At 51.0% G+C, this 21,852-nt stretch overlaps 1 protein-coding gene across 1 annotated transcript; it reads left to right on the top strand.

Moving 5' to 3' along the window:
* Positions 1–1,744: 1,744 nt before the first annotated feature.
* On the top strand, positions 1,745–20,183 carry Oaf (out at first homolog). Its single transcript, XM_051197204.1, has 4 exons — positions 1,745–2,454; positions 17,031–17,165; positions 17,983–18,163; positions 19,301–20,183. Exons 1-4 carry the CDS (start codon positions 2,188–2,190, stop codon positions 19,558–19,560), a joined length of 843 nt encoding a protein of 280 aa, XP_051053161.1. The 5' UTR covers positions 1,745–2,187; the 3' UTR covers positions 19,561–20,183.
* Positions 20,184–21,852: the final 1,669 nt, after the last annotated feature.

Here is a 21,852-nt window from a genome sequence, read left to right as displayed (position 1 = left end):
GGAGAACAAGACATATACAGGTAAGTAGGTGACTCACAAAGTCTTTCTGGGAAACATGGGGGGTTTCCCAATCTTGAAGACCTGGTACAGTCACCAGAAAGACCAGGGATATAATTGTGGCTCATGGAGGAGGTTGTAGGTTCCCTATCATTTTAAAAGATAGATCGGTTTTGGTCTATAGCTGAAATAGAGCAGAGAAGATGTGGAGATATAGAAAAGGTCTTCCGCCAGTGTTTCCAGACTGCAGAGTCTTAACAGAGATATAGAGACCCTTTACTCACTTCTTGGTTCTTGTTGGGGACTTGGGGGAGGATCTAGAGCCTGGGAATAGTGTCAAGGACAGAACTAGTGATGGATGGGACAGGATTCGAAATAGGGGAAGTTAGGCAATGTGGGTGAGGCCCCTAATGACTGTGGGACTGATTCATGGGGGCAGTCCTAGCTTGAATGCTTCCATGATAATTAGCATCTGGTCAGGCAAGGGACCAGCCTTAAGACCCCAGGCAACTATGTTTTCAGGGCTGCCAGTTCAGGCTATAAGACTCTAAGGAACAGATCCAGTTATTGTCTTGCAGCCTGTCCCAATTGCCCAGGGTGAAGAAGTCCTCAAGAGAGGGTTCCCCATGAAAGCTATTGTTCATTCTGGATCCTCCACAGTCAACCCTTTGTCAAGTACCAAGTGTCTGTAAACCTCTGGATCATGAAGCACCCACTGGACTTTGCTACCAGTGCTAGCTCCTTGTCCTTTCCACAAAAGTCTGAAGCCACAGGTTTAAGGTCTAGGAAGCTGTGTTTTAGCAGACATCAAAGTGATACTGGAGGTAAGGCAAACTTGAAAACCCTGAATGAGACTCTTAAGTCCCTCAGTCCCGTGTGTGCCAAAGGAAGGGCTATGCTGGTGATAGCAGCTCATGTGCTGGGAATCTCCTAGGAAGGAAAGAAACTGCAGAGCAGGGGACAGTTTCACCCATCTGCCATCCAGACTCCGGAGACAACAGGGCACCTGGAACAAATGGAAGTGGCAATGGGCAGGAGGAACATCCCCGGAGGACCTTATCTCCATGTTTTCCCCCACCCGCTCCGTTCACCGGGGTCACTTAGACTCAAAGAACTTTTAAAGTATGCTCGTGTGTCACCAAGGAGGCAGGAATCTTATTCTCCCAGTCTTCACTCAGTTTGTGAGTATCCGGCAAGGCAGGGCTGTCTTTTTGTGGCCCTTGACCGTGAAGCCTATGCGGTGTCCCCAGTGGCCTGGAATCTAGCGGTTCCCTGGCTGTGCCTAGTGTACTACAGGAAGAGCAGGGGCCCTGGGCGGTGGGCTGGACCGGAGAAAGGTTAACTAAACACAGGAGGAGAGGAAAACTGCATAACGGCCCACAAAGTGCTGCTTGAAGACCGCATCCAGGTTGGCGGCCTCACAGTTCACACCTGATGAATGCACCAATGGCTCTCAACCCCCAGCTCCACTCCCCGACCTAGGAAAAGACTGAGTGCGAGGTGAGCCCTGACTTTTTTCCCTCCAGCCGCATTTGAGAAATTCGCTGTGTCAGAGAAACTAAAAGACTAAGCAAACCCCCTGAAAATCCAAGCCTGATTATTTCATCCACGTGGCACCAGAACAAGCCAGAGGGGTGTGGGGGGCGGGGGAAGAGTCACCCGCCCCGCCCTTAACGGGAGGAAGGGATTTGCCGGGAGCGCAAACTCTGGACGAGGCCTAGCTGGTGACGGGGCGCGGCGGGAGGGAGGGACCCAGAGAAAGCCAGCGTTGGCCACAAAGCGGTTGAGACGCGGTCCCCAGTCCCGCCCCTCTCTGGGCCACCGCGGTCCCTTTAAGGGCCAAGAGGTGCGCGGTCTCTTTAAGGCAGGTCCTGGTGGTTTCTGTTTTCTGAAGGAAGTGACGGGGGGTGGGATTGAATGAAAAGTGCTGAACAGAGTCGGGAGCTCAGGAGTTCGGGCGGCTGGGGCCGCGGCGACTGGGGGACACGCACAGGGGTGCGCTGTCCGCGACTCGGGGTGCGTGGCTGATCGCGGCCCACGTGCGTTCGCAGCACGTCGTGGGGACATCGGCGTTGAGTCTCCCCTCTTGAGGAGGCGACTGCCGGGAATCCCTGAACCGGACCCCTAACTTCGGGCGAACTTTGTAGGCGCGCCTCCCCTCCCCCACACGGCGCGCCGGGGCCCCCGGGGATGCGGCCCCCCGGCCGCCGCGACGTCCCCTCGGCGCGCCCCGCGCTGCCGCTGCTCTTGCTGCTGCTGTCGCCGCTGCTGCTTGGGGCGCCCCGCGGCGTGGGCGCGGGGAGCGGCGTGCCAGCGGAGCTGCGGGTCCGAGTGAGGCTGCCCGACGGCCAGGTGACTGAGGAGAGCCTGCAGGCGGACAGCGACGCCGACAGCATCAGCCTCGAGCTGCGCAAACCCGACGGCACTCTCATCTCCTTCACCGCGGATTTCAAGAAGGTGAGGCACCCTCCCTGGTCCTGTCCCACCCCCACATCCCCGGGGCGGGGGAGTTTAGCTGTCGGAGGTCGCAGGCACCCTCAAGCCTGCAGAAGAGAAATGAGAAATGCAATGCGGGAAGGGGGACGTGAGTTGCCCAAGGTCACGCCAGGCTCCTCTCTCTAACTCTGCAGCACCCAGATCTGGGTCCTTTTGTCAATGAACTGCTGTGCTAACCCCTCCAGCCTTGTTACTTGGCTCTGAGTAATAAGGCCCTTCTCACGCACTGACCAGCTCCCGCGCCTGCTTTTTTTCTCAGCACTCCCAGCTGACACTCCGACAAAAGCGCATGTTAACAACGCTTCCCTTCTTGCGATAGTTTCTGTGACTGAAGGGGAAAATCCACAGGTGGCATCAGGGACCTTGACCCTCCCTGCTGCTGCTGTGTGTGGTATGAAGTTAGGCCCCTTTCCTCTTCTGTATTCCGCAAGAAAGTGATTTCAAGACCTCCGGCCCTGGAGCACCATTACGGGATCATTTTCCCTGCAGGGCTGTCTGTCTGTTCCTTGTCCATCCCAAGCCAAGGAGCACCTCTCTCCTCTCTGACCTGGAGAGCTGGAAAGCTTGGAGCAAGGGGACCTAGGAAGAGTTGGGGGAGCCGGGGGAGGCCCCCTTACTTGGAAAAGGTTGTCAGTGTCTCAGCCCAAGCCTGACAGGGGCTAGTAAACTCAATTTTACCCTCTTTGTATTCTCTCCCCCTCTGTGTGTGTGGGGGCAGAGGGCGGGGAGGGGGGCGTTTCTGTGGAGAGAACCAGAAGGGATAGAGAAGAGGTGCTAGGATTGTCAGGAAATGGGACTCCAGCGGGCTGGGTGACAGACAGTGACTAAGTTTTTTGGTGAGGGAGAATTTCCTCAGTCCTGTCATCTCAGGTCTCAGGAGCCTAAGACCGGAGGAACACAAGTTCAAGGCTAGCTGGACTGTAGAGTGAGACCCTATCTTATGGGGCTCAGGGAAGAATCTTCTGATCATCTATTCTCAGCTCCCCCACCCCGGCAAAGGGGAGGTTCTGGGAAAAAGGAGATAACCAGGACCAAATAGCCCCCTCTCTCTTGCTACTGTGAAACTGGGAGGAGGGGGCATAGTATGGGCAGCCAGCTAGACACCCCCTAAGGTTGCCATAGATAGCAGAGGTGCAGGGGAGATCTTGCATTGGGTGGAGTAGAGGTGAGGCTGGACTGGTGATCTGGCCCAGGCCCAGGTAGTCATCCTGACAGAGGACTTGGTTGTATTGTAGCCCATGCTTGCTGCACAGGCCCAAGCTGGGATCTTACAAGCAAGTAGGTCAGATGAGCCAGTATGTGGAGAAAGGGGAGCTAGTAGCCCAGCATGTCCCCTACTTGTCCACCTGAACTTTAGGATCATTTTATCTGTGGAGTTTTGGGCTTGGAAAATGCAAATAGAGGCTGAATCAATCATGAGTAGGGATCTAATCTCCACTCTAAGCCCTCTGACCTAAAAACCAGCCACAGAATGTGTTGTTAGTGTCCCATCTTCCTGCCCAGTGGTCCTGTGACCACTCTGGAGCCTTAAAAATTTATCCATCCCTAGGCAAGACTTCTGATAGCCAAGCTGGGCGGGGCATGAAAGGCAAAGGCTAGAGTGGAGCTTTTCTAGCCTCTGGCTACAAAAGATTGTTATTGCTACACCCTAAAAGGAGACAAGGAAAGAAAGCAAGAAACCACAGGGGGAGCACAGGAGGCTATGATAGGGTGGTAGTGGCTTGTCATGGAGGTTGGACTGATCATGGGGTGGGGGGGCATCTGGCTGCCTGGTTGGAAGGTACATTCAGAATTTATGGCAAGAGCTCACTTTCATTGCCATAGGGCCTCAAACTTTCACCTGGTTTTCAAAAGTCTGCTTTTCAGGTTAGTCACTGACCCTGAGCTGGTATTTCACACCTGCCCCTGCATCTCCAATTTCGTGTGTGTGTGTGTGTGTGTGTGTGTGTGTGTGTGTGTGTGTGTGTGTATTAGGAAAGTGGAAAGCCAGCTGTTAGAGGACTTCAAGGTTTCTTTTTTGGCTCAGGCCATGGTGGAGTGGGGTACTCGGGAACTAGGGAGGACAGTGTTTAGTCTACTCCAACCTGTTGCCTCTACTGGCCAGAGCCACTTTGTGCCCCATCCTCCCCAACTGGTTGCTTGTTGCTCACTTCTCAAGGCTTTTTGCCTCAAAGCCTTTGTTAGATTTCCACTGGAAAGCTCTGCCTAGAAGTAATGATTTTTCCTGTAGAAAATGGTCCAAAAGTTGTTGTGTACCATGCCCATTAGGGGCTGCTTTAGGGGAAAAAAAAAAAAAAAAAAAACCTCCTGAATCCTCTTGGGAATAGTGATGATTGCTATCTGTTCACCATTGGGAGAGACAGTACAGACTGAATAAGGCAAATCTGGCTTACCACTTGTGAGCTGACCAAACTCGGTCCAGCTGTTTGATCTTTCTGTCCTTCATTTCTTCATCTGTAAGCATGTTAATATTGGCACATGTCCTAAGGTCATGGGCAGAACTGAACGTGGAGCAAACTGCATATGGTATGCTCACTCTGCTTCTGATGCTGGGTCGGGTGCCCAGGGAATAAAGAAATCCTTAGCTCCAAAGCTGCTTCACTCCACACTCAGTTAGCTTCCTCCCTGTTGAGCTTGGACTAAAGAGGCTGGCAAAAGATCCCAAAGAAAATCAACACTGAGCCTGGAGAAGACTAGAGTTCCTCATTGTTACCTGTCTTCTTTCTATCTTGGAGACAAAGTTTCCAAATACAGTGTAAACTGACCATGGCTTTGAACCTCTTCTGTGGTCCAGGTTAATCTGAAACTTTTGTTTTCCTTTTTATGGTTTTGAGACAAGGTCTCACTATGTAGTATGACAAAACTTCTCTTGGGGAGATGGTATACACAGAGCTATTTCCCCAGATAGGAATCCCACAACACACCAAGGTGCAAACACCACCAAAGCCCAACTTGGTGAACCAGTGAATTTTATAGGGGCTATGGGTTAGGGGTTACGGAGCAGAAATGACTCAAAGACAACTGCATCGCCAAGGCATACTCAGCCTGGGTGACAGCTCACAAAGCTGGGAAGCTGAAGCACACTGCACAACCTGCAGGCCATTCAACAGGTTGGAGTGTCCTTTCCGGGTCTCTCAGTTGTTCTTCCTGGCAGCTGACTTGGTTTCTGAGTCTTCTTTGAAGCTCAGTTTTTATTGTTTACTCAGTCAAGGAAGGGCTGAGAGAATCTGATCAGTTTCAGGAACTTCCTGAAGTTGTTTTGAGTTGCTTAACTTCCTGCTTCAGGAGCTTCCCTACAGGATGGAATGTTTCAGTCTCCGAGGAAACTGTTACACAGACTAGCCTGGAACTCTTGATCCTTTGCCCTACTCAGTCTGAAATGATGGGAATGTGAGTATGAACCTCCACCACCTTCTCCTGGAAACTGTTGGATTCTGAGGAAACTGTTACACAGACTAGCCTGGAACTCTTGATCCTTTGCCCTACTCAGTCTGAAATGATGGGAATGTGAGTATGAACCTCCACCACCTTCTCCTGGAAACTGTTGGATCAATGGCCAGCCACTGCCCACTCCCCCCACCCCAGCAGCAGTCAACCTTGGACCAAGCAAACTCAGGGCTTCTTGACACCCTTGTGCAGGAGGGGTCCCAGCCCTACACCCCTCCTTCACAGTCCTGCCTTCCTTCCCAGGTAGGCATCCAACACTGACTGGCTGTTCCTCACTTTGTTTGCACCTTGGCCCAGAAACTGGTAAAACAGGCTATCATCAGTATGCTGTGGGACACTGTTGCCCAGACCTGGTTGGTGGATCCCATGATCAGCATGGACTGTCATATGGCTATCCTGTGTCACTGGGAGCCTTTCCTCAGGCTGACACTCAGCGGGCTGATTGAGCTATAGCTCTGAAAGAATGCCAGTGGGCTATTGTTCAGTGGCTTTGAAGAGTCACCTGGGAAGTTTGCAGGCTCCCCACACCTAGATGGAACCCCATCCCACTAAATCAGGACATCTGAACATGAGATTCAGGCAACAGGGTTCTGTAAATTGAATGCCAGCCTGGTTTATGGGAGAGCCTATAAAAAAAAGGGGGGGGGTTGTGGATGGGGCTCAGTTGATAGTGTTTGCCTACCTTGCAGGAAACACTGGGTTTAGTCCTCAACACCACATGAATTGAGCATGGTTGTGCACATCTGTCATTCTGGCACTTAGAAAGTAGAGGAAGGATGATTCATAGTTCAAGGTCATCCTTAGCTACATAGTGAGTTCAGGACCAGCTTGGGTTACGTGAGACCCCATTTCAAAACCAAGCAGTGTGCATCTGTTGTTCTCTCTTTGCTGACTCTAGTTTATTTTGGTGCTAGGGATTGAACCCAGGACCTCATGCATGCTGCCACTGAGCTGCACCCTACATCCTCCAGGCCCCAGTGTGCTTTAAACAGCGTTTATACTTTGGGCCTAAATCTATATGCCCTCCACCTAGGATATACACAGTGAGCAACACCCTTTATCATCCAAGCCCTGCATGCATAATCTGACCTGTGTGTATACAGCCACTGAGCACAGTACAGCAGGCAGGCCACCATCCCCAGTGTCTTCTCTGGCTGCTTATCTGACAGCCCTCTTGGCTCCCATCCGCCTGGCTGCTATCTCTGTCCAAGCTCTCTGTCCCCCTGTCTGAATGTCCAAAAGCAGGGGAAGGAATGAGTCACATCTCAAGCAGCCTGCTTTGGGGCTGGCCACAAGGGGAAGGTGGGGCTGCAAGATAGGAAAAAAGTCATGTGTGACTGTGTCAGGGTGGTGGGGATATAGGAGGAGGAGAAGAAAGGAATCATGGGGACCCATTGGCTGGAACCAGGGAGGGAATGCCAGTATCAAGGGTCACAGAGTGCTGTGACTTAGCTCTGGGTCTTACTCCATTAGGTGGAGAACTTGGGGAAATTAAAACTTGCTTCCCGTCCTGGGTACTAATGGGTAAGTAGAACCTGGAGGAAAGAACTATCTAGAAAACATCAGATTCCCAGTCCCAGATCAAGGGCAGGGTTCCTGTGGGATGTAGCCAGTGAGGACCTGCTGTGTTTACATGGACACTGTCCCAAGAGAAGGTCATATCACACAGGTGTAGGACAAGAAAAGGTTTTAAGGTCCTAAATCCTATCCTGTCTGTGTTGGATCCTGTATAGGTTAACATGGAAGACATGTAATGATGGATTAGAAACCTTGAGTAGCAGAGGACTGTAAAAATCAAAACAAAACAAAAAAGTACTTTTGTGGTTTGGGTGTGTGTGTATGTGCAGGGGGCAGGTGAGTATGTGTACATGGGTACAGATGCATGTTGGAAGCCAGAGGTTGACACCAAGTGTCTTCCTCCATCACTTTCCACCTTATTTTTGGAATTGGGGGTCTCTCACGGGTTCAGCAGGACTAGCTGGCCAGTGAGCTCTAGGGATTCTCTTGTTTCTCTTCCTGCTCAGCACTAACATTACAGGTGTGTTCAACCATTCTCTTTTCTTTACACTGGGATTGGGATCTGAGCTCAGGCCCTGATGCTTTACCAACTGAACCATCACTCCAGTCCTGGCAGTACTTTCTGAGGAAGGAGAACTCTGGAGCACAGAACATCTCAGGACTTTACAGGAAGTGAAGAGCCCAGGCTGTGTATGTGGGGCTCTCAGATCCAATTCTAGTCCTTCCTCTGTATCTGATTAACTCCTGTTTGGATCAGGGTACCAAGTATTGCCTGTGGTTAATGTGTGCTCTCTGGCCTATGGCTAACATCTCCCACCCCTGATAGAGATGCTAGGTCCAGATGGAGTCCTATCCTGACTGTTGGTGAAAACTACCACCTGGAGCCAATAGTGTAGCCTTCTGCAAAGGAAAGGGGGATTGTAGCAGGCTTTCTCTTCGGGCTACCAACCAGTTCCCAAATAAAGACATGGAGACTTATTATTAATTATGAATACTCAGCTTTAGGCTTGGCTTAGGCTTGTTTCTAGCTAGCTCTTTATATATACATATATATATATATATATATATATATATATATATCATAAATTACCCCGTTTCTATTCATCAATGTTCTGCCCTGAGTCTTCTTTACCTCATCTATATATGTCAATCCTATTTCCTGCCTCCTCCATGTCTGGCTGCTGATCCCTGGCTGACTAGCTCCCCCTTTGTCTCTGCCGGCTAGCCCTGCCTAATCCTCCTCTGCCTAGCTATTGACCAGTTAGCTCTTTATTGATCAACCAGGTACCTTCAGCCAGGCAAAGTGGAACAGTAACACATCTTTACATAGCTAAACAAAAGCAACACACCTTTACATAATTAAACAAATGCAACCTAAACAACTGTAACACATCTTTACTTAGTTATTCTACAAGACAAACAAATGTAATACATTTTTACTTAGTTAAACAAATGTTTTATTCCACAACAGGGTATGTGTGGAATTTGTTCTTGGACTCCTCAGACTATAGAGGAGTAGTGGGTAAGCTCACACAGATACCTACTCTACAGACAGGCTGGTGGATGACCCAACCTGGAGATGCAAATTATATGCTCATAGGGCATCCTGCATTGAGCAGTCACTCTGATCACATACTTGGTCTTAATTGTCTACACTGCTGCCCCAGAGGTACATTTGCCTCCATCCTGCAGATGCACAAACTGAGCTTGGAAGTGACATTGGTGATAAGATGAGACAGCTGGTAGTGACTCAGGATTAGCTCCCAGAGATCCTTATACCACATTCTGACTGACTGGGCTACTCTGGCACTCTGAGTGGGCCTCTTTGAGAAGGATGAAACTCACAATGGAGAGGCAGGAGTGTGTAAGAACCCTAGTGCACAGGAACCCATACTTTATATGCAGTTGGTATGGGTCCTGTCCCCCAGACTCATAATTCCCAGGATATCCAGGACTGATTCCTCAGCAGCGCCCTGGGTGGCTCTGGAGGGTAAAAGGCCAGGCTAGCTTTGGAAACTAGGCCCCAAATACTGCCAATCACTCTCTGCATTTTTCTTCTATTTTCTAGCTGTGAGATTCAACCAGTATCTCTGTGAGTCTGAAATCCATGCCCGTGGCTCTCCTGGGCAGGGTGATGGGGGATCTACAAAGCAAGGGACCTATGAGAAGTGTCTGTAGTTCCAATGCAGGCAGCCAAGCAAGTCCCTCTACAACATCTCTCCATCCTCACATGTAATTCCAACTTTTTTTCTGCATTAGGGACCAATTCATCACTAGGAGCTTATGTCCTTTAAGTTGGCAAATGTTTACTTACCTGTCACTAGGGATTCAGATGAAGGACAGGGAATGAGGGAAGCTGGAATCTAAGTGAGAGGGAAGTGTGGCGCCCATGTCAGGAGCCCTGAGTCAGCTAGACAGTGGGGAACAGTTGATCCACATAAAGCCTCACATTGTTCCCCTGGGCCAGCCAGGATGGTGGTGACCTTTGGGATTTGGCTGACAGAGCATGAGGGGTTCTTAGGAAGGCTGGGAACTGGCATTGAGGGGCACAGGTCCTGGGTACTATAGCTGTACTAACCCCATAACAAGAAGCCTCTGTCCAGGTCTCTGTGTACAGTGGGGAATGCCTAAGTTTCCTGGACCATCCTCCCTCTGGGTTGAGTGCATCCACTCCTACTCCAGGAAAAGGGCTAGACAGAGCTGCAGAGGGGCTCCTGAATCTGCCTTCCCCAGCCCCAGCCTAGTGAATCTGGCCCCTGTCTAGTCATGAAGCAGTCCCAGCCAGGAGCTGAGAAATAAATATTTAGATTGGCTTAGCCTGGGCCCCAGAGTCATGTGCTCTAGTGGTGAGGAAGATAGGGATGGCAAAGCACACTCCCTCTGAGAAGTCAATGAGCCCTAACTGTCCAGCAAGGGGACTGGGGCTAGCAGAGGTGGGCTTAAGTACTGCTTTGTGCAGTCCCTAGAGCAGTGGCCTCTGGCCTGCACACACACACTCTCTCTCTCTCTCTCTCTCTCTCTCTCTCTCTCTCTCTTTCTCTCTCTCTCTTCCTCTCTCTCTCTCTCTTTCTCTCTCTCTCTCTCTTCCTCTCTCTCTCTCTCTCTCTCTCTCTCTCTCTCTCTCTCTCTCTCTCTGTCTCACACAGACACCACACACACGGACAGTTCTGCTCCATAGAAGCCCCCTTAGTTTTCAGCTGCTCTGTAGTGTAGTGGGAAGTGTGATGAGGAAGCATGTCCTAAGAGTACTAGGAGTAGGAGCCGGAATCTGGGAGCCTGGAAGAGTGAAGGGAACTCAGCTGATGGTGTGTGGCTAAGAGTGACCCTGTGAGCAGAGTAGTGAGCTATGTCTGAGATAATATGTGAGCCAGAGCTTTCTGGCCTTCTGGATATGAAAGTGGAACAGAGAGGGAAGTGTGTGTGTGTGTGTGTGTGTGTGTGTGTGTGTGTGTGTGTGTAAGAGGGAGGGAGGGGTGACCATTATGTGAGAAAAGGAGATAGAGTACAACAGATCCATGTGAAAGATGGTACCCTGTGGCCAGAGGGTAGGGAAAGTCAGGAGCTGCTCCTCTCTTGGCCCATCATAGGTCCAGGCCCCCCCAAACCCAACAGGAAGCACTCCCTGGGCCTCTCTGGGGAAGCAGCTTGGAGGGCCCACACAGGGTGTCTCCTGTCATGGGTGTTTTTACAGAACAGCTGTCTCCCATCATTTCCCTGTTCTCATGGAAACCCAGCAAAGCTGAGCCAAAGTAGCCCCCTCTCTCTGGGAAGCACAGCAGGTCTCACAAAGATGGAATGGTGGGGCGGAGGACACAGAGGAATGCCGAATCCCCACAGGGTGAGTCCGAATACTGGACTAAGAGTTGGAAAGTCTGGCTTTCTGGTACTGGCCCTACTGCTGTGTGACTAGAGCAGTCCCTTCTCCTCTGGAAGTCACTGAGACACCAACCACATGATCTCCTAAAGTCTGACCTTTTAGCATGTAAAATAGTAGTCATTGGCAATCAGCCTGCAGAAGTATGCTCCTCCACCCCCATAGGTAAGGCCAAGAAGATAAGGCTTGGTGATTGTGAAGTCTGAATCCATTCACCCAGCTAGTGAAGTGGAGCTTCGGCCCTGTCCCAGCTCCTGGCTACCACATAAACAGGCTCGAACCACTTGTCTTTGACTCCAGAGCCAGACCCCAGAGACCTTGGATGAATCATTGCCCAAACAGATGTAATGCAAGGACAGTGAGTGGGTTTAGAGTCATTGTATCTTCTTCTGGGTACAGCCTCAAACTGAGTCAAAGCCATATGTGAACCAGACTCCACATCAGCCCCAGGCTCAGAACCCACCAGTGACCTGCAAAGCCCAGACTCTTTAGCCAGTTGCTAGACCCCCAAATCCTGCCACTCTTGCTATTTGCCTCTTCAACCACCTCCCACCCTTTCCTGCTTCCCTCTCCATCTCACCTGGCCCTGGTACCTCCCACCGCTGGTTTTAGAACTCCTTCATACTCTTTTCTCTTTTGTCTGTGCATGGTCAGGTGTTTCTTGAGCATCACTGTGTCCTAGCAGGCAGGAGTACATTGAGAATGAGATGCTCCAGGCCTGGAGGAATGAGTCTAGAAGGGGATTTAAATGAGTCAGACAGGGTCCCTGGGAAGGTGGCTGTATGGATTGGAGGTCCTGATTTTGAAATATGCCTGTGCAGATAGTACATGGGAACTGAGACAGATCCCTTCTGTCCGTCCGTCTTCCTTAGGTGTGGGGCATCCCCACAGAGTAATGGACTCACAGAAAGGTCTAGGAAGTGACTCATCACTGCTTGTCCTAGGAACCATATTTCAATAAATAAGCAGTGTGAGAGTTACTGTGGGCAGGGCTAGGGTGTCTAGGGTGCACTTTATAGTGAACACAGCGACATTAAATGCTCAGATGATGCAAAATGGAGGAGTGAGTGGATCCACTACCTCTTAGCTGGAAAGACGTGTATCCTTTACATCTCGAGGACCACTGATCCACCACCCTCACCCTGGGGAACCGTCCTACCCTCCCTCCACCACAGCCCTGATCCACCACCCTCACCCTGGGGAACCGTCCTACCCTCCCTCCACCACAGCCCTGTCCTTACAAGGACAGTTACTCTCTTTTCCATCCATTGTGTCCATAGTAGTCAACATAACTTTCAACTCCAGGCCTTATACCTGGCACTGAAGTTGATGGTGTGAAGTCACCTTCCTGGCCTCAGGAGCCCTATAAGGACAGGGTCGCCAGGGCCATTGGACCTAGCCACTCGTTTGCCTTTCCAGAAAGCCCTGCCTCAGGGAATGCTGGTCAGTGTTCTCCTACTTACTTCCTGCATGCAAGCCTCACAGGGGTCACTGACCTGCCTGGGCCTGGAGTCTTCCCAGGCCTGGAGTGGATGACTCAGGAACAAGGGATTGTTGCATCAGGGGAGTAACTCAGAATTCCACCCGTGTTCTAGGCCCTTTTATTTTCTCATTGCTCACAGCAGAACCTCAAGGTAGAGCTCTTAGTGGGCCTATTTTGCAAATGTGGAAACTAAGACTCAGAGAATTTACATTGATTTCCCCCAAGGTTATGTGGCCAGTGGCAGAAAGACCAGGGGTCAAGACAGTGACCCCTGGCTCTTAGCCTTCCATCTTAGCTACTGTGATATGTTCAAGCCCACCTTTGCCTCAGCCACAGACAGGACTTCAACCCTCCTTGCCCCTTTCTGGGCTCCTCTTGCTATATGCCACAGTACTTCCTTACAGCTGAAGGTTATGGGGTGGGGCGTGTGAGGATGGACCTTATGGAGCCCTCCCAGTTTGGGAGGCCCAGATGCTAAATCTCTATCCCCTGCCAAAGGCTCTTGCCTAGTTGTGCTACCTTCCTTGAGCGTTAGACAACATCTAGGTGAATCAACCTAGGGGGACTCTAGGCAAGCAGAGAGGCTTGGAGCCAGGTTTCCATCTGGCTTGGACTTAACCTCTGTCCAGATGGTCCCAAAGCAGAGGAGCTCTGTCACACTGTCCTTCTGTCCTGGAACCTTGCTAGTGGGTCAGGTGGGCAGGCCATGGTTCAGGATGTGATGGACACACACACACACACACACACACACACACACACACACACACACACACACACACCACCCCAGGGACCAGCAAAGGACATGTGACTTTGGGGGCAAATAGGATCAAGAAGACAAGAGAACCTGGGCATAAAAGGTTTCTCACAGTGCAGGCAAGTGGGGAAGGAGGTGGTCCTGCCTCGTGTTTTATTTGCATCGGGCTGTTTGTTAGGCACAGGCACACACAGTAAGAGCAAGAACTGCCATGTTCTTAGGCAGTCAGCTGAGGATTTAGGGATAGTGGCCCAAAGAGTATGATGGGAAGCCGGGTTCTGGTCCTGTCTGCCAGGCACTGGCTCTATGGGCCTGAGCCTCAGTTCATTCATTCGTCCCTCCCTCCCTCCCTCTTTTCTTCCCTAACTCCATTTTTCCTTTGAAACAAAAATCTCTCTGTGTAGCCCAGGTTGCCATCAAACTGGCAATCCTCCTGCTTCCACCTCCCAAGTACTAGGAACACATTATGCCTACTCAGCCTATTTCTTTAGTTTAACATCCAGGAAGCAACTGTGTTTCAGGGGAAAGAGAACAGTTTTGGGACAGCCTAGGCCACCTGGATTAAAATCCCAGCTACATTTCCCCCAAGTCCATGACCTTGAGCAGTTACCCAATCCAAGCTCTGCCATAGTTGGAGCTCTGCCTCCTGTTGTTCAGAGTTCAGGTAAGATGATGCAATCTGCTTGACACACAGTAGCAGCAGTTTCTCTTTCCCAGTGAAACTTTGTCCTACAGTTGCAGAGGACTCCCTCTGCCTTGGTTGAGAGTCCTCCTTGCTTGCAGCTTCCCATTTTCGAAGCATCTGGTGCTTGTCACTGCTCTTGATATCTAATTCAGCGACAGGAAAGGAAGCTTGTGTGTGTGTGTGTGTGTGTGTGTGTGTGTGTGTGTGTGTGTGTGTGTGTACACAGCAGATAAGTATTCATGAATACACAGGTACACATATGTGCACCTGCATGTGAATATCTATGCATATGCACCCATGAAGGAGGTCAGTAGTCAGCCTCCGGGATCATTGCTCATCCTCTTTCTTTTTCCCTCCCTCCCTCCCTCCCTCCTTCTCTCTCTTTCTTCTTCTTCCTTTTTTATTTTATTTTTTGATAGTCTTTCACTGGGACCTGAAGTTCATGGATTAAACTAGCTTGGCTAGCCATAACTCCAGGGATCCTCTGGTGCCTACCTGCCCGATACTGGTATTAGAAGCACATATCACCAAAACCTCTTTTCACATGGGTGCTGCTAACTGAACTCAGGTCCTCACACTTGTGTGACAAGCACTTTATCTACTGAGCTGTCTTATCAGCTTCTCAAGCAGAGTTCTTTCAGACTCTAGTCTGGTTCTAAATGTCCAGTGCCTTCCACTGATGATGGCAGACAGGCAGCATGGCCGCTCACTGAGCCCATCGGCAGCCCTGAGACCACCCGGTAGTTAGTACATGTGTCATCTCAGAGAGAAGACAGCAGTATCCAGATAGCCTTCCCTCAAGGGTCAGAGCAGAAAATGCCTGTAAGGTGGACTTTGGATCCTGTGCTAAGCTCCTCCCAGGTACTGCCTGACTCAGACTCTCAGAGGGGGAGATCTTGTGTCGAATCCCACCTGACAGGAACTAGCAGATCAGCCTCCAGTGTCCCCTCAGCCGACCTGAATGGATAGAAGATCAGATGGCCCAGGCTGGCAGGACAAGGAGATGCCAGCATGGTGACCCAAGAAGGGATTTCCTGTCTAGAGGAAGTGGGAGTGAAGCCAAGCTGACTCACCTTCCTTCCAGGTTCTGGATGAGAAGGAGCCTCATGGAACCTTTCTCCCCAGCTGGGCCTCCATTTCTGTCTTCTAGCAAATCACCCTCTGCATATTCCCACCCCAGTTGTTGCATTTATAATAAAGTCATTATATAATGTCATTTCTAGTAAAGGAGCAAGAGAGATCCCTTGTAGAGTTATTGTATGGGTGAAATCCACAAGGGTTTAGAAGATGATTAGCCAGTATGATGGCTCATGCCTTTAATCCCAATGCCTGGGAGGCAGAGGCAGATGAATCTCTGAGTTCAAGGCCAACCTGGTCTACATAGTGAATTCCAGTACAGCCAGGGCTACATAGAGAAAACTTGTCTCAAACAAAACAAAGGTGATGGACGCTTGTCCCCTATCACTGGTGGCATTTGCTAGTGGCTACAGCGATGACAGCAACCTCTGCTTATGGTGCTAAATACTCTTTCCCTCCACATCATGAGCCCCACACACTAACCTGCCAGGTACACCAGCTGTCCCCTGTCACAGTAAAGTCTGGAAAAGCCTGGGGCAGCTAATATACCCAGCCTAGTGATAGAACCATCCACCCCTCCCTGCCTATATCTAGAATCCCAGAGAACACTCTGACCCTGTTCTCTAAACACTTGGACCCTCGCATTTGTGCAATAAACCCTCAATGAAGGGGCTTCTGGTGGGGCAGCTCAGGGTACAGTACTGAGCAATGAAAAGCCCAGGGATGATACATCTTCCAGTTCCAGGGAAGAACTGTAGGCATAGGGACCAGGAAGTTTCCAAGCCACTGTAGCTGAGGCCAGGGTGCCCCCATGGCAGGAGGGCCGCTCACATATTGCCACCTCTTCATACTGGGACCTGCTAACTTCCTCCCCCCCCCAGCAGAGTTAGGAATGTAATAGGTGAGAATTGCAAGGAGCTTGGAGTTTTGGGGTGGGGTGGGATGCAGGAGGACATAGCAGAGGGTTCTAGCTGCAGCCAGACTGCAAATGATGTCCTGAGGCTCTGTTCCCTCTTCCTGCTCCAGCCGCCCTCATGCATGCAGTGAATCAGAGCAGGAAGGAGCTGTTGGCCATTGGTCATGCCATGAGTACCCCCATGGGGAAGTGGAGAGGGAGGGAAAAGGTAAGGCATTCCAGCCTTGGGAGGCAGCAGCAGCTGCAGCCAGCTGCTTCTCATCCACAATCCCTGATGGAATTGGGGGCCGGGGCCAGGCTGACTGCAGAATACCCAGGGATGTTCTGAGGCCTCCTCCCCAAAGCTACAGACTAACACAGAGAAAGCTCTGGGAGCGGGTGCTGCTTGTAAATCCTATAGTCTCTCCCCCATGGTGCTCCGTCCGGTGGTCTCAGGGGCCCTGACCCGCTCTGAATAAGGACGCTGGGGTCCCCACCCAGGGGAAATAATCAGTGTCAAAAACAGGTGCTGCCTTTCTTGAGACGAAGGCCTTTCTGGTCAAAGGGTTCTTTTGAAAACCTCTCCAGTGGTTCGCTTTGTCAATTTTCCAGAAAGCCGTGGAAACGTTCGGGATGTGATCTTTGAAGTCACGGGTATAAATGGAAAAGATAAGCAGTTTCCTAGGGCAGGGGAAGGAGGTGTCTTCGGGGAAAGCACCGGGCAGTGTCCAGGCCTGGCCTCTCCAGGGCTGGGCTGGGCCCCTCCCTCCAGCTGGTCTCTATTCTCCCTCCCTTCCCCTTCAGGATGTGAAGATCTTCCGAGCCCTGATCCTGGGGGAGCTGGAGAAGGGGCAGAGTCAGTTCCAGGCACTTTGCTTTGTCACCCGCCTGCACCACAATGAGATCATCCCCAGTGAGGCTATGGCCAAGCTCCGGCAGGTGAGCGCCCACCCCAGGCTTGCAAGGCCAGGCCCTGACCCAGAGCCACACCCCTGTGGTCACCCTGTCCTCACTCAAACTTGGCCTCCCTCACCCTGTTCTTCCTCCTCACATTTCACATTTGCTTGACACCCCACTCTTTGGGAGCCCTGATCCCCTGATTTTGCCTGAGGCCAAACTGACTACAGAGCCCCAGATCTCTAAACTGTACTGAGCCCCTCACAGCTCTTTTATGTGGAGGCGTGGACCCCGAAAAGGGATTGAACATCATCTCTCCCCGTGTCCCTCATTAGCTAGCGATACTGGACACATGACCTTGCCTTTAAAGCCTCAGTCTCCTCATTAAGGACACAAGTTAGAATCAGAACTCCCAGGCTGGAGAGATGGCTCAGCCATTAAAGGCTAGGCTCACAACCAAAAATATAAAAATCAGAGCTCCCTGGAGTCCCAGCTTTCCATAGCCTGTCTAGGCTGACCTGTGAAGCCAGCCTTCCTCTTGGCATCTTCCCCTGCAGGGCCCTTACCCTTTGCCTGCCCTTCCTGGAAAGACTTAGTCTTGGATTCAGAAAGCACATGACCCCCCTGGCCGTCGTGTACTCTAGAACAGCTTGCTTGGCCTACCTACTCCTATCTCTCAGCTGCACCTTGAACTTACCAGCAAGCTCTAGACAGTCTACTCTGAGTAGAAGCCAGTAACTGCCCCTAGGGCATCAGTTTCTCAGGGCTTGGGGCTAGGTGCCCCTCCACGACCTTGGGCTCCATGAGCCTGGGATCAAGGAGGGCATGGTAAGAGATTCCAAATATCTTGCACCTACAGAAAAACCCCCGCGCGGTGCGGCAAGCAGAAGAAGTTCGGGGTCTGGAACAGCTCCACATGGACATCGCTGTGAACTTCAGCCAGGGGGCGCTGCTGAGTCCTCATCTCCACAATGTGTGTGCTGAGGCCACTGAAGCCATTTACACCCGCCAGGAAGATGCCCAGTTCTGGACAGAGCGAGGTCAGCTGGGGGCTGCTCTCGGTGGGGAAGAGGGAAAGGCACTGTGGCTGAATGACTGTTGTGTTCAGGGGAGAGTTACTGAGTTCCTTCCACGATGGACCACACAGACACACCCAGTATGGACGCCGAGTTGCTGTAGCTGGTAGTGGTTAGATCTGTTCAGCACAAGTTAGGTGTGAGCGTGTTGCCGTGAGTGACAGGCATTCTCAGGGGAGGCTGTGATATGTCAGGAAGACTTCTGGAGGAGGAGGTGTCTGTGCAGCTAGAATGAGAAGACAACCTGCCAGGTCCTACGAAAGGAAACTTCTCAACATTCTTGTCACTACCCATAGTGAGGACACAGATGTTCCTGCTGTCATGTCTGCTGGCGCCTCTCGGAAGTCAGCATCTCACTATCTGGTGCCAGCATCGCTCCCAGAGCCCTCGGGGCCCCTCCCAGCTCGACAGAGCCCCTCTGCCACTCTGCTGGCCCTTCTCCAGGTTCCTTTGCTACAACTGTCAGGTCCTGTGTGTAGAAGGGACAGGGAGATTCAAGCTGCTTGCTCCTGGGCCTTCTGCTCAGCCAGCTGCACACAGATAGGCCTGCTCTTCCCAGGGCAGGGCTGAACTTTGTGGCCATACCTATAACACACCTGTCTCTACCAGACCATACTCCAAATGAAGGTACTGGCCTGACCCGAGCATCCCCAGAGGCTGTTCCTTCCCATGGTCCGTTTAGCAGGGCCCTGGCCAGGCCAGCACTCCTCATGCATGCTCTCCTCATATCCAAACCTATCCCTGCTCTGACCACTCAGGTGACATCCTTCAGGTAGTTTTATTTAAAGCACTGATGGCTGCGTGGCCCAGTGTGGGCTATGAAGTCAGACAGGTCTGATTTGGGTCCCGACTCCCTTTCATTGTATGACCCCAGCCATGTCAGTAAACTTCTCTGGATCCAATTTTTAATCTCTAGCACACACTTGAGACTCAGTGGATGAGACAACTGTGTATGATACAGTGTATCCCATTAGCCTTGCTTCAGAGCCGGGTCTCACCTCTGTGCCCTTCCACAGGGCAGGCTCGGGAGGGTTGACAGGAGAGAAGGCCGTCCTGGGCTATAGATACTCCTACCTTCTTCATGCTTGCCTCTTCCCCCAGGTGTGGACAGTTCTGTGTTCGAGGCCTTGCCCAAGGAGCAGATGGAATTGCCTCGCTGTGGGCAAGTGAGAGACCAAGGAAAGCCCTGTGTCTGCCGCTACAGTCTGAGCCTGGCCTGGTACCCTTGCATGCTCAAGTACTGCCACAGCCGAGACCGGCCGGCACCCTACAAGTGTGGCATCCGAAGCTGCAGGAAAAACTACAGCTTTGACTTTTATGTACCTCAGAGGCAGCTGTGCCTCTGGGATGAGGACCCCTAACTGTAAGGAGCAGAGAACTACTTGGGCCCACAAGTTCTTCACTGGCCACCAGAGGGTGTGGCGACCCCATGGGGCCTTCGGTCCCTTCCTGTGCCTCTGATGCTGAAGCCTGCATGACTGTGAAAGGGTGTCACCCAGCAGGGACAACCTTGGGCAGCCCTGATGCCTACCTGTTGCCCATCTAGGAGACAGAAGGGGACAAGCCGTTCTCCAGACTGGTACCCTCCCCACTTCCTGTCCCCCAAAATGTCCCACATACATGCAATGAGAATGCACCAGCCTAGCCTTCTTTTGTGGAACTCATTCCTGGCGTGTGTGTTCACACACTTTCCTACCAGCAAGGGGGCCATTGACCATAGAGGGACTTCTGGGGACTCTTGCCTCAGCTTCCATGTCTGAAGTGCCTTTTCTGCCCTCTCAGAGACTGTCGCATGTGCCTTTCCTGGGATCCAACTTGGCCACTTCAACACAAATCAATTTTTCCTCCCGTGGGACTGAAGAACTTTGGCAAGGTTCTGGGGCAGGAAGGGAGCATGAAGTACAAGGAAAACTTGAATTCCAGATTTTTAATACAAAATATTTATCATTTGTACCAGAAATAAAAGTCTTTAAGTTTTCACTCACCTAATGGCTCTAGCCTGGAAGCTCTGAGAGAACTTTTGTCCAATGCTGCCACCTAGTGTCTGAAATGTGCCTTTACTCAATTAGTGCCAGTCTGGGCAAAGCAACTTCTAAAGCTCCTATGGCTCTGTGCTTTAGATGATGAAACAGGGGAGCCAGGAAGACTCAGTAGTGAAAGAGTAAGAACACCTGCTGCTCTTCCAGAGGACCCAAGTTCAATTCCTAGCACCCACTCCGAGGGCGGGGAGGCTCGCAGACGCCTGTAACTTCAGCATGATGGGGATCTGCCATTATCTGATGGCCTCCCAGTGCTCTCACACATTAAAAAAAAATCTTGTGGTTAGAGCAGTGGTTCTCAACCTTCCTAATGCTGCACAGTCCCTTTTGTTGTGGTGACCCCCAACCACAAAACTATTTTCATTGCTACTTCTTAGTTGTAATTTTGCTACTCTTACAAATTGTAATATAAATGTCTGTTTTTCTGATGGTCTTTGGCGGACACACACACACACACACACACACACACACACACACACAGGGTCACTGGGCTGCAAGATGGCTCAGTGATTAAGAGCACTGGCTGCTCTTCCTGAGGACCCGTGTTCCGATCTCAGGACCCACATGGCAAATTTGTTGCCCTCTTCTGGCCTCCAAGGATACTGCATACATGTGATACTCAGGCATACATGCAGGCAAAATAATACAAATAAAAAATAAGCTCTCTCCCTTTCTATAATGTGTGTGTGTGTATGTGTGTGTGTGTGTGTGTGTGTGTGTGTGTATGTATGTATGTATGTATGTATATGTAATATGTGATAAGGAATGAAGATGTACCTCAGTCATAAAGCATTGCTCATGGGCAAAGCCCTGGGCTCAATGTTCTGCACACCCATAAGAAAGAAAACGGTGAGTAAAAGCAACAGGACAGGACTGATGTTAGACGCAGATGTCCAGCATCCACATCCGGACCTTCACCAGAAGTCATGGTGCTCACCTGTAGTGCCAGCACCCAGGAAGCAGAGGCAGAGGGTATATGCAAATGAAGGCCCGCCCGTGCTGCATAGCAAATTGCAGGCCACAGTCTACTGGACTTATTTGGGAAGAATTTAGAGAAGAGGCAGGTGGGGCCTGAGACTCTGGGACAGTGGCAGTTTAGTGACGTTTAGAACAAAAGTCTCTGGTTCAACAGAGGACCCAACTCTTCAGGAGAGAGGAGACAGATTCAAACCCTTCTTCAGAGGCCTTGGGGAAGGAAGCAGGGTTCAGGCAGTCCCATCTACCCAGTGCCTCCAGAACAGACTGCATATTGGCCAGAGCAAGTGTCTGGGCCAGAGAGCATCTGCTGAGAGCCAGGTCAAGTGCAGGGTCTATGAGAGACAGCCATCCCATCTCAGATAACAGCCTTCACTCTAAGTCCACCTTTAAGGGCCCATTGCAACCTTTCCAGTAGACAAGGAATGGAGCACATCACCCTTTTCTCTTTCTCCCTCTTGTCTGATGGAGGCCTCAGTCATGGTCCCCACTCTCTGCTCTGGATAGAGGAAAGGATGCTTGGAGAAGGCTTACCCTTTTCCAGTGGAGTTCCTTACTTCCTTCACTCTCCCTACAGACTTCCAAATGTCCAGAAGAAACACATTTAAAAAATGAATATCTTGCCAAACATGGTGAGCT

Source organism: Phodopus roborovskii, unplaced genomic scaffold, assembly GCF_943737965.1.
Source record: "Phodopus roborovskii unplaced genomic scaffold, PHOROB, whole genome shotgun sequence".
NCBI lineage: Eukaryota > Metazoa > Chordata > Mammalia > Rodentia > Cricetidae > Phodopus > Phodopus roborovskii.
The sequence above is the reverse complement of the archived record's forward strand: the minus strand, read 5'-3'. Positions and strand labels throughout refer to the sequence as shown.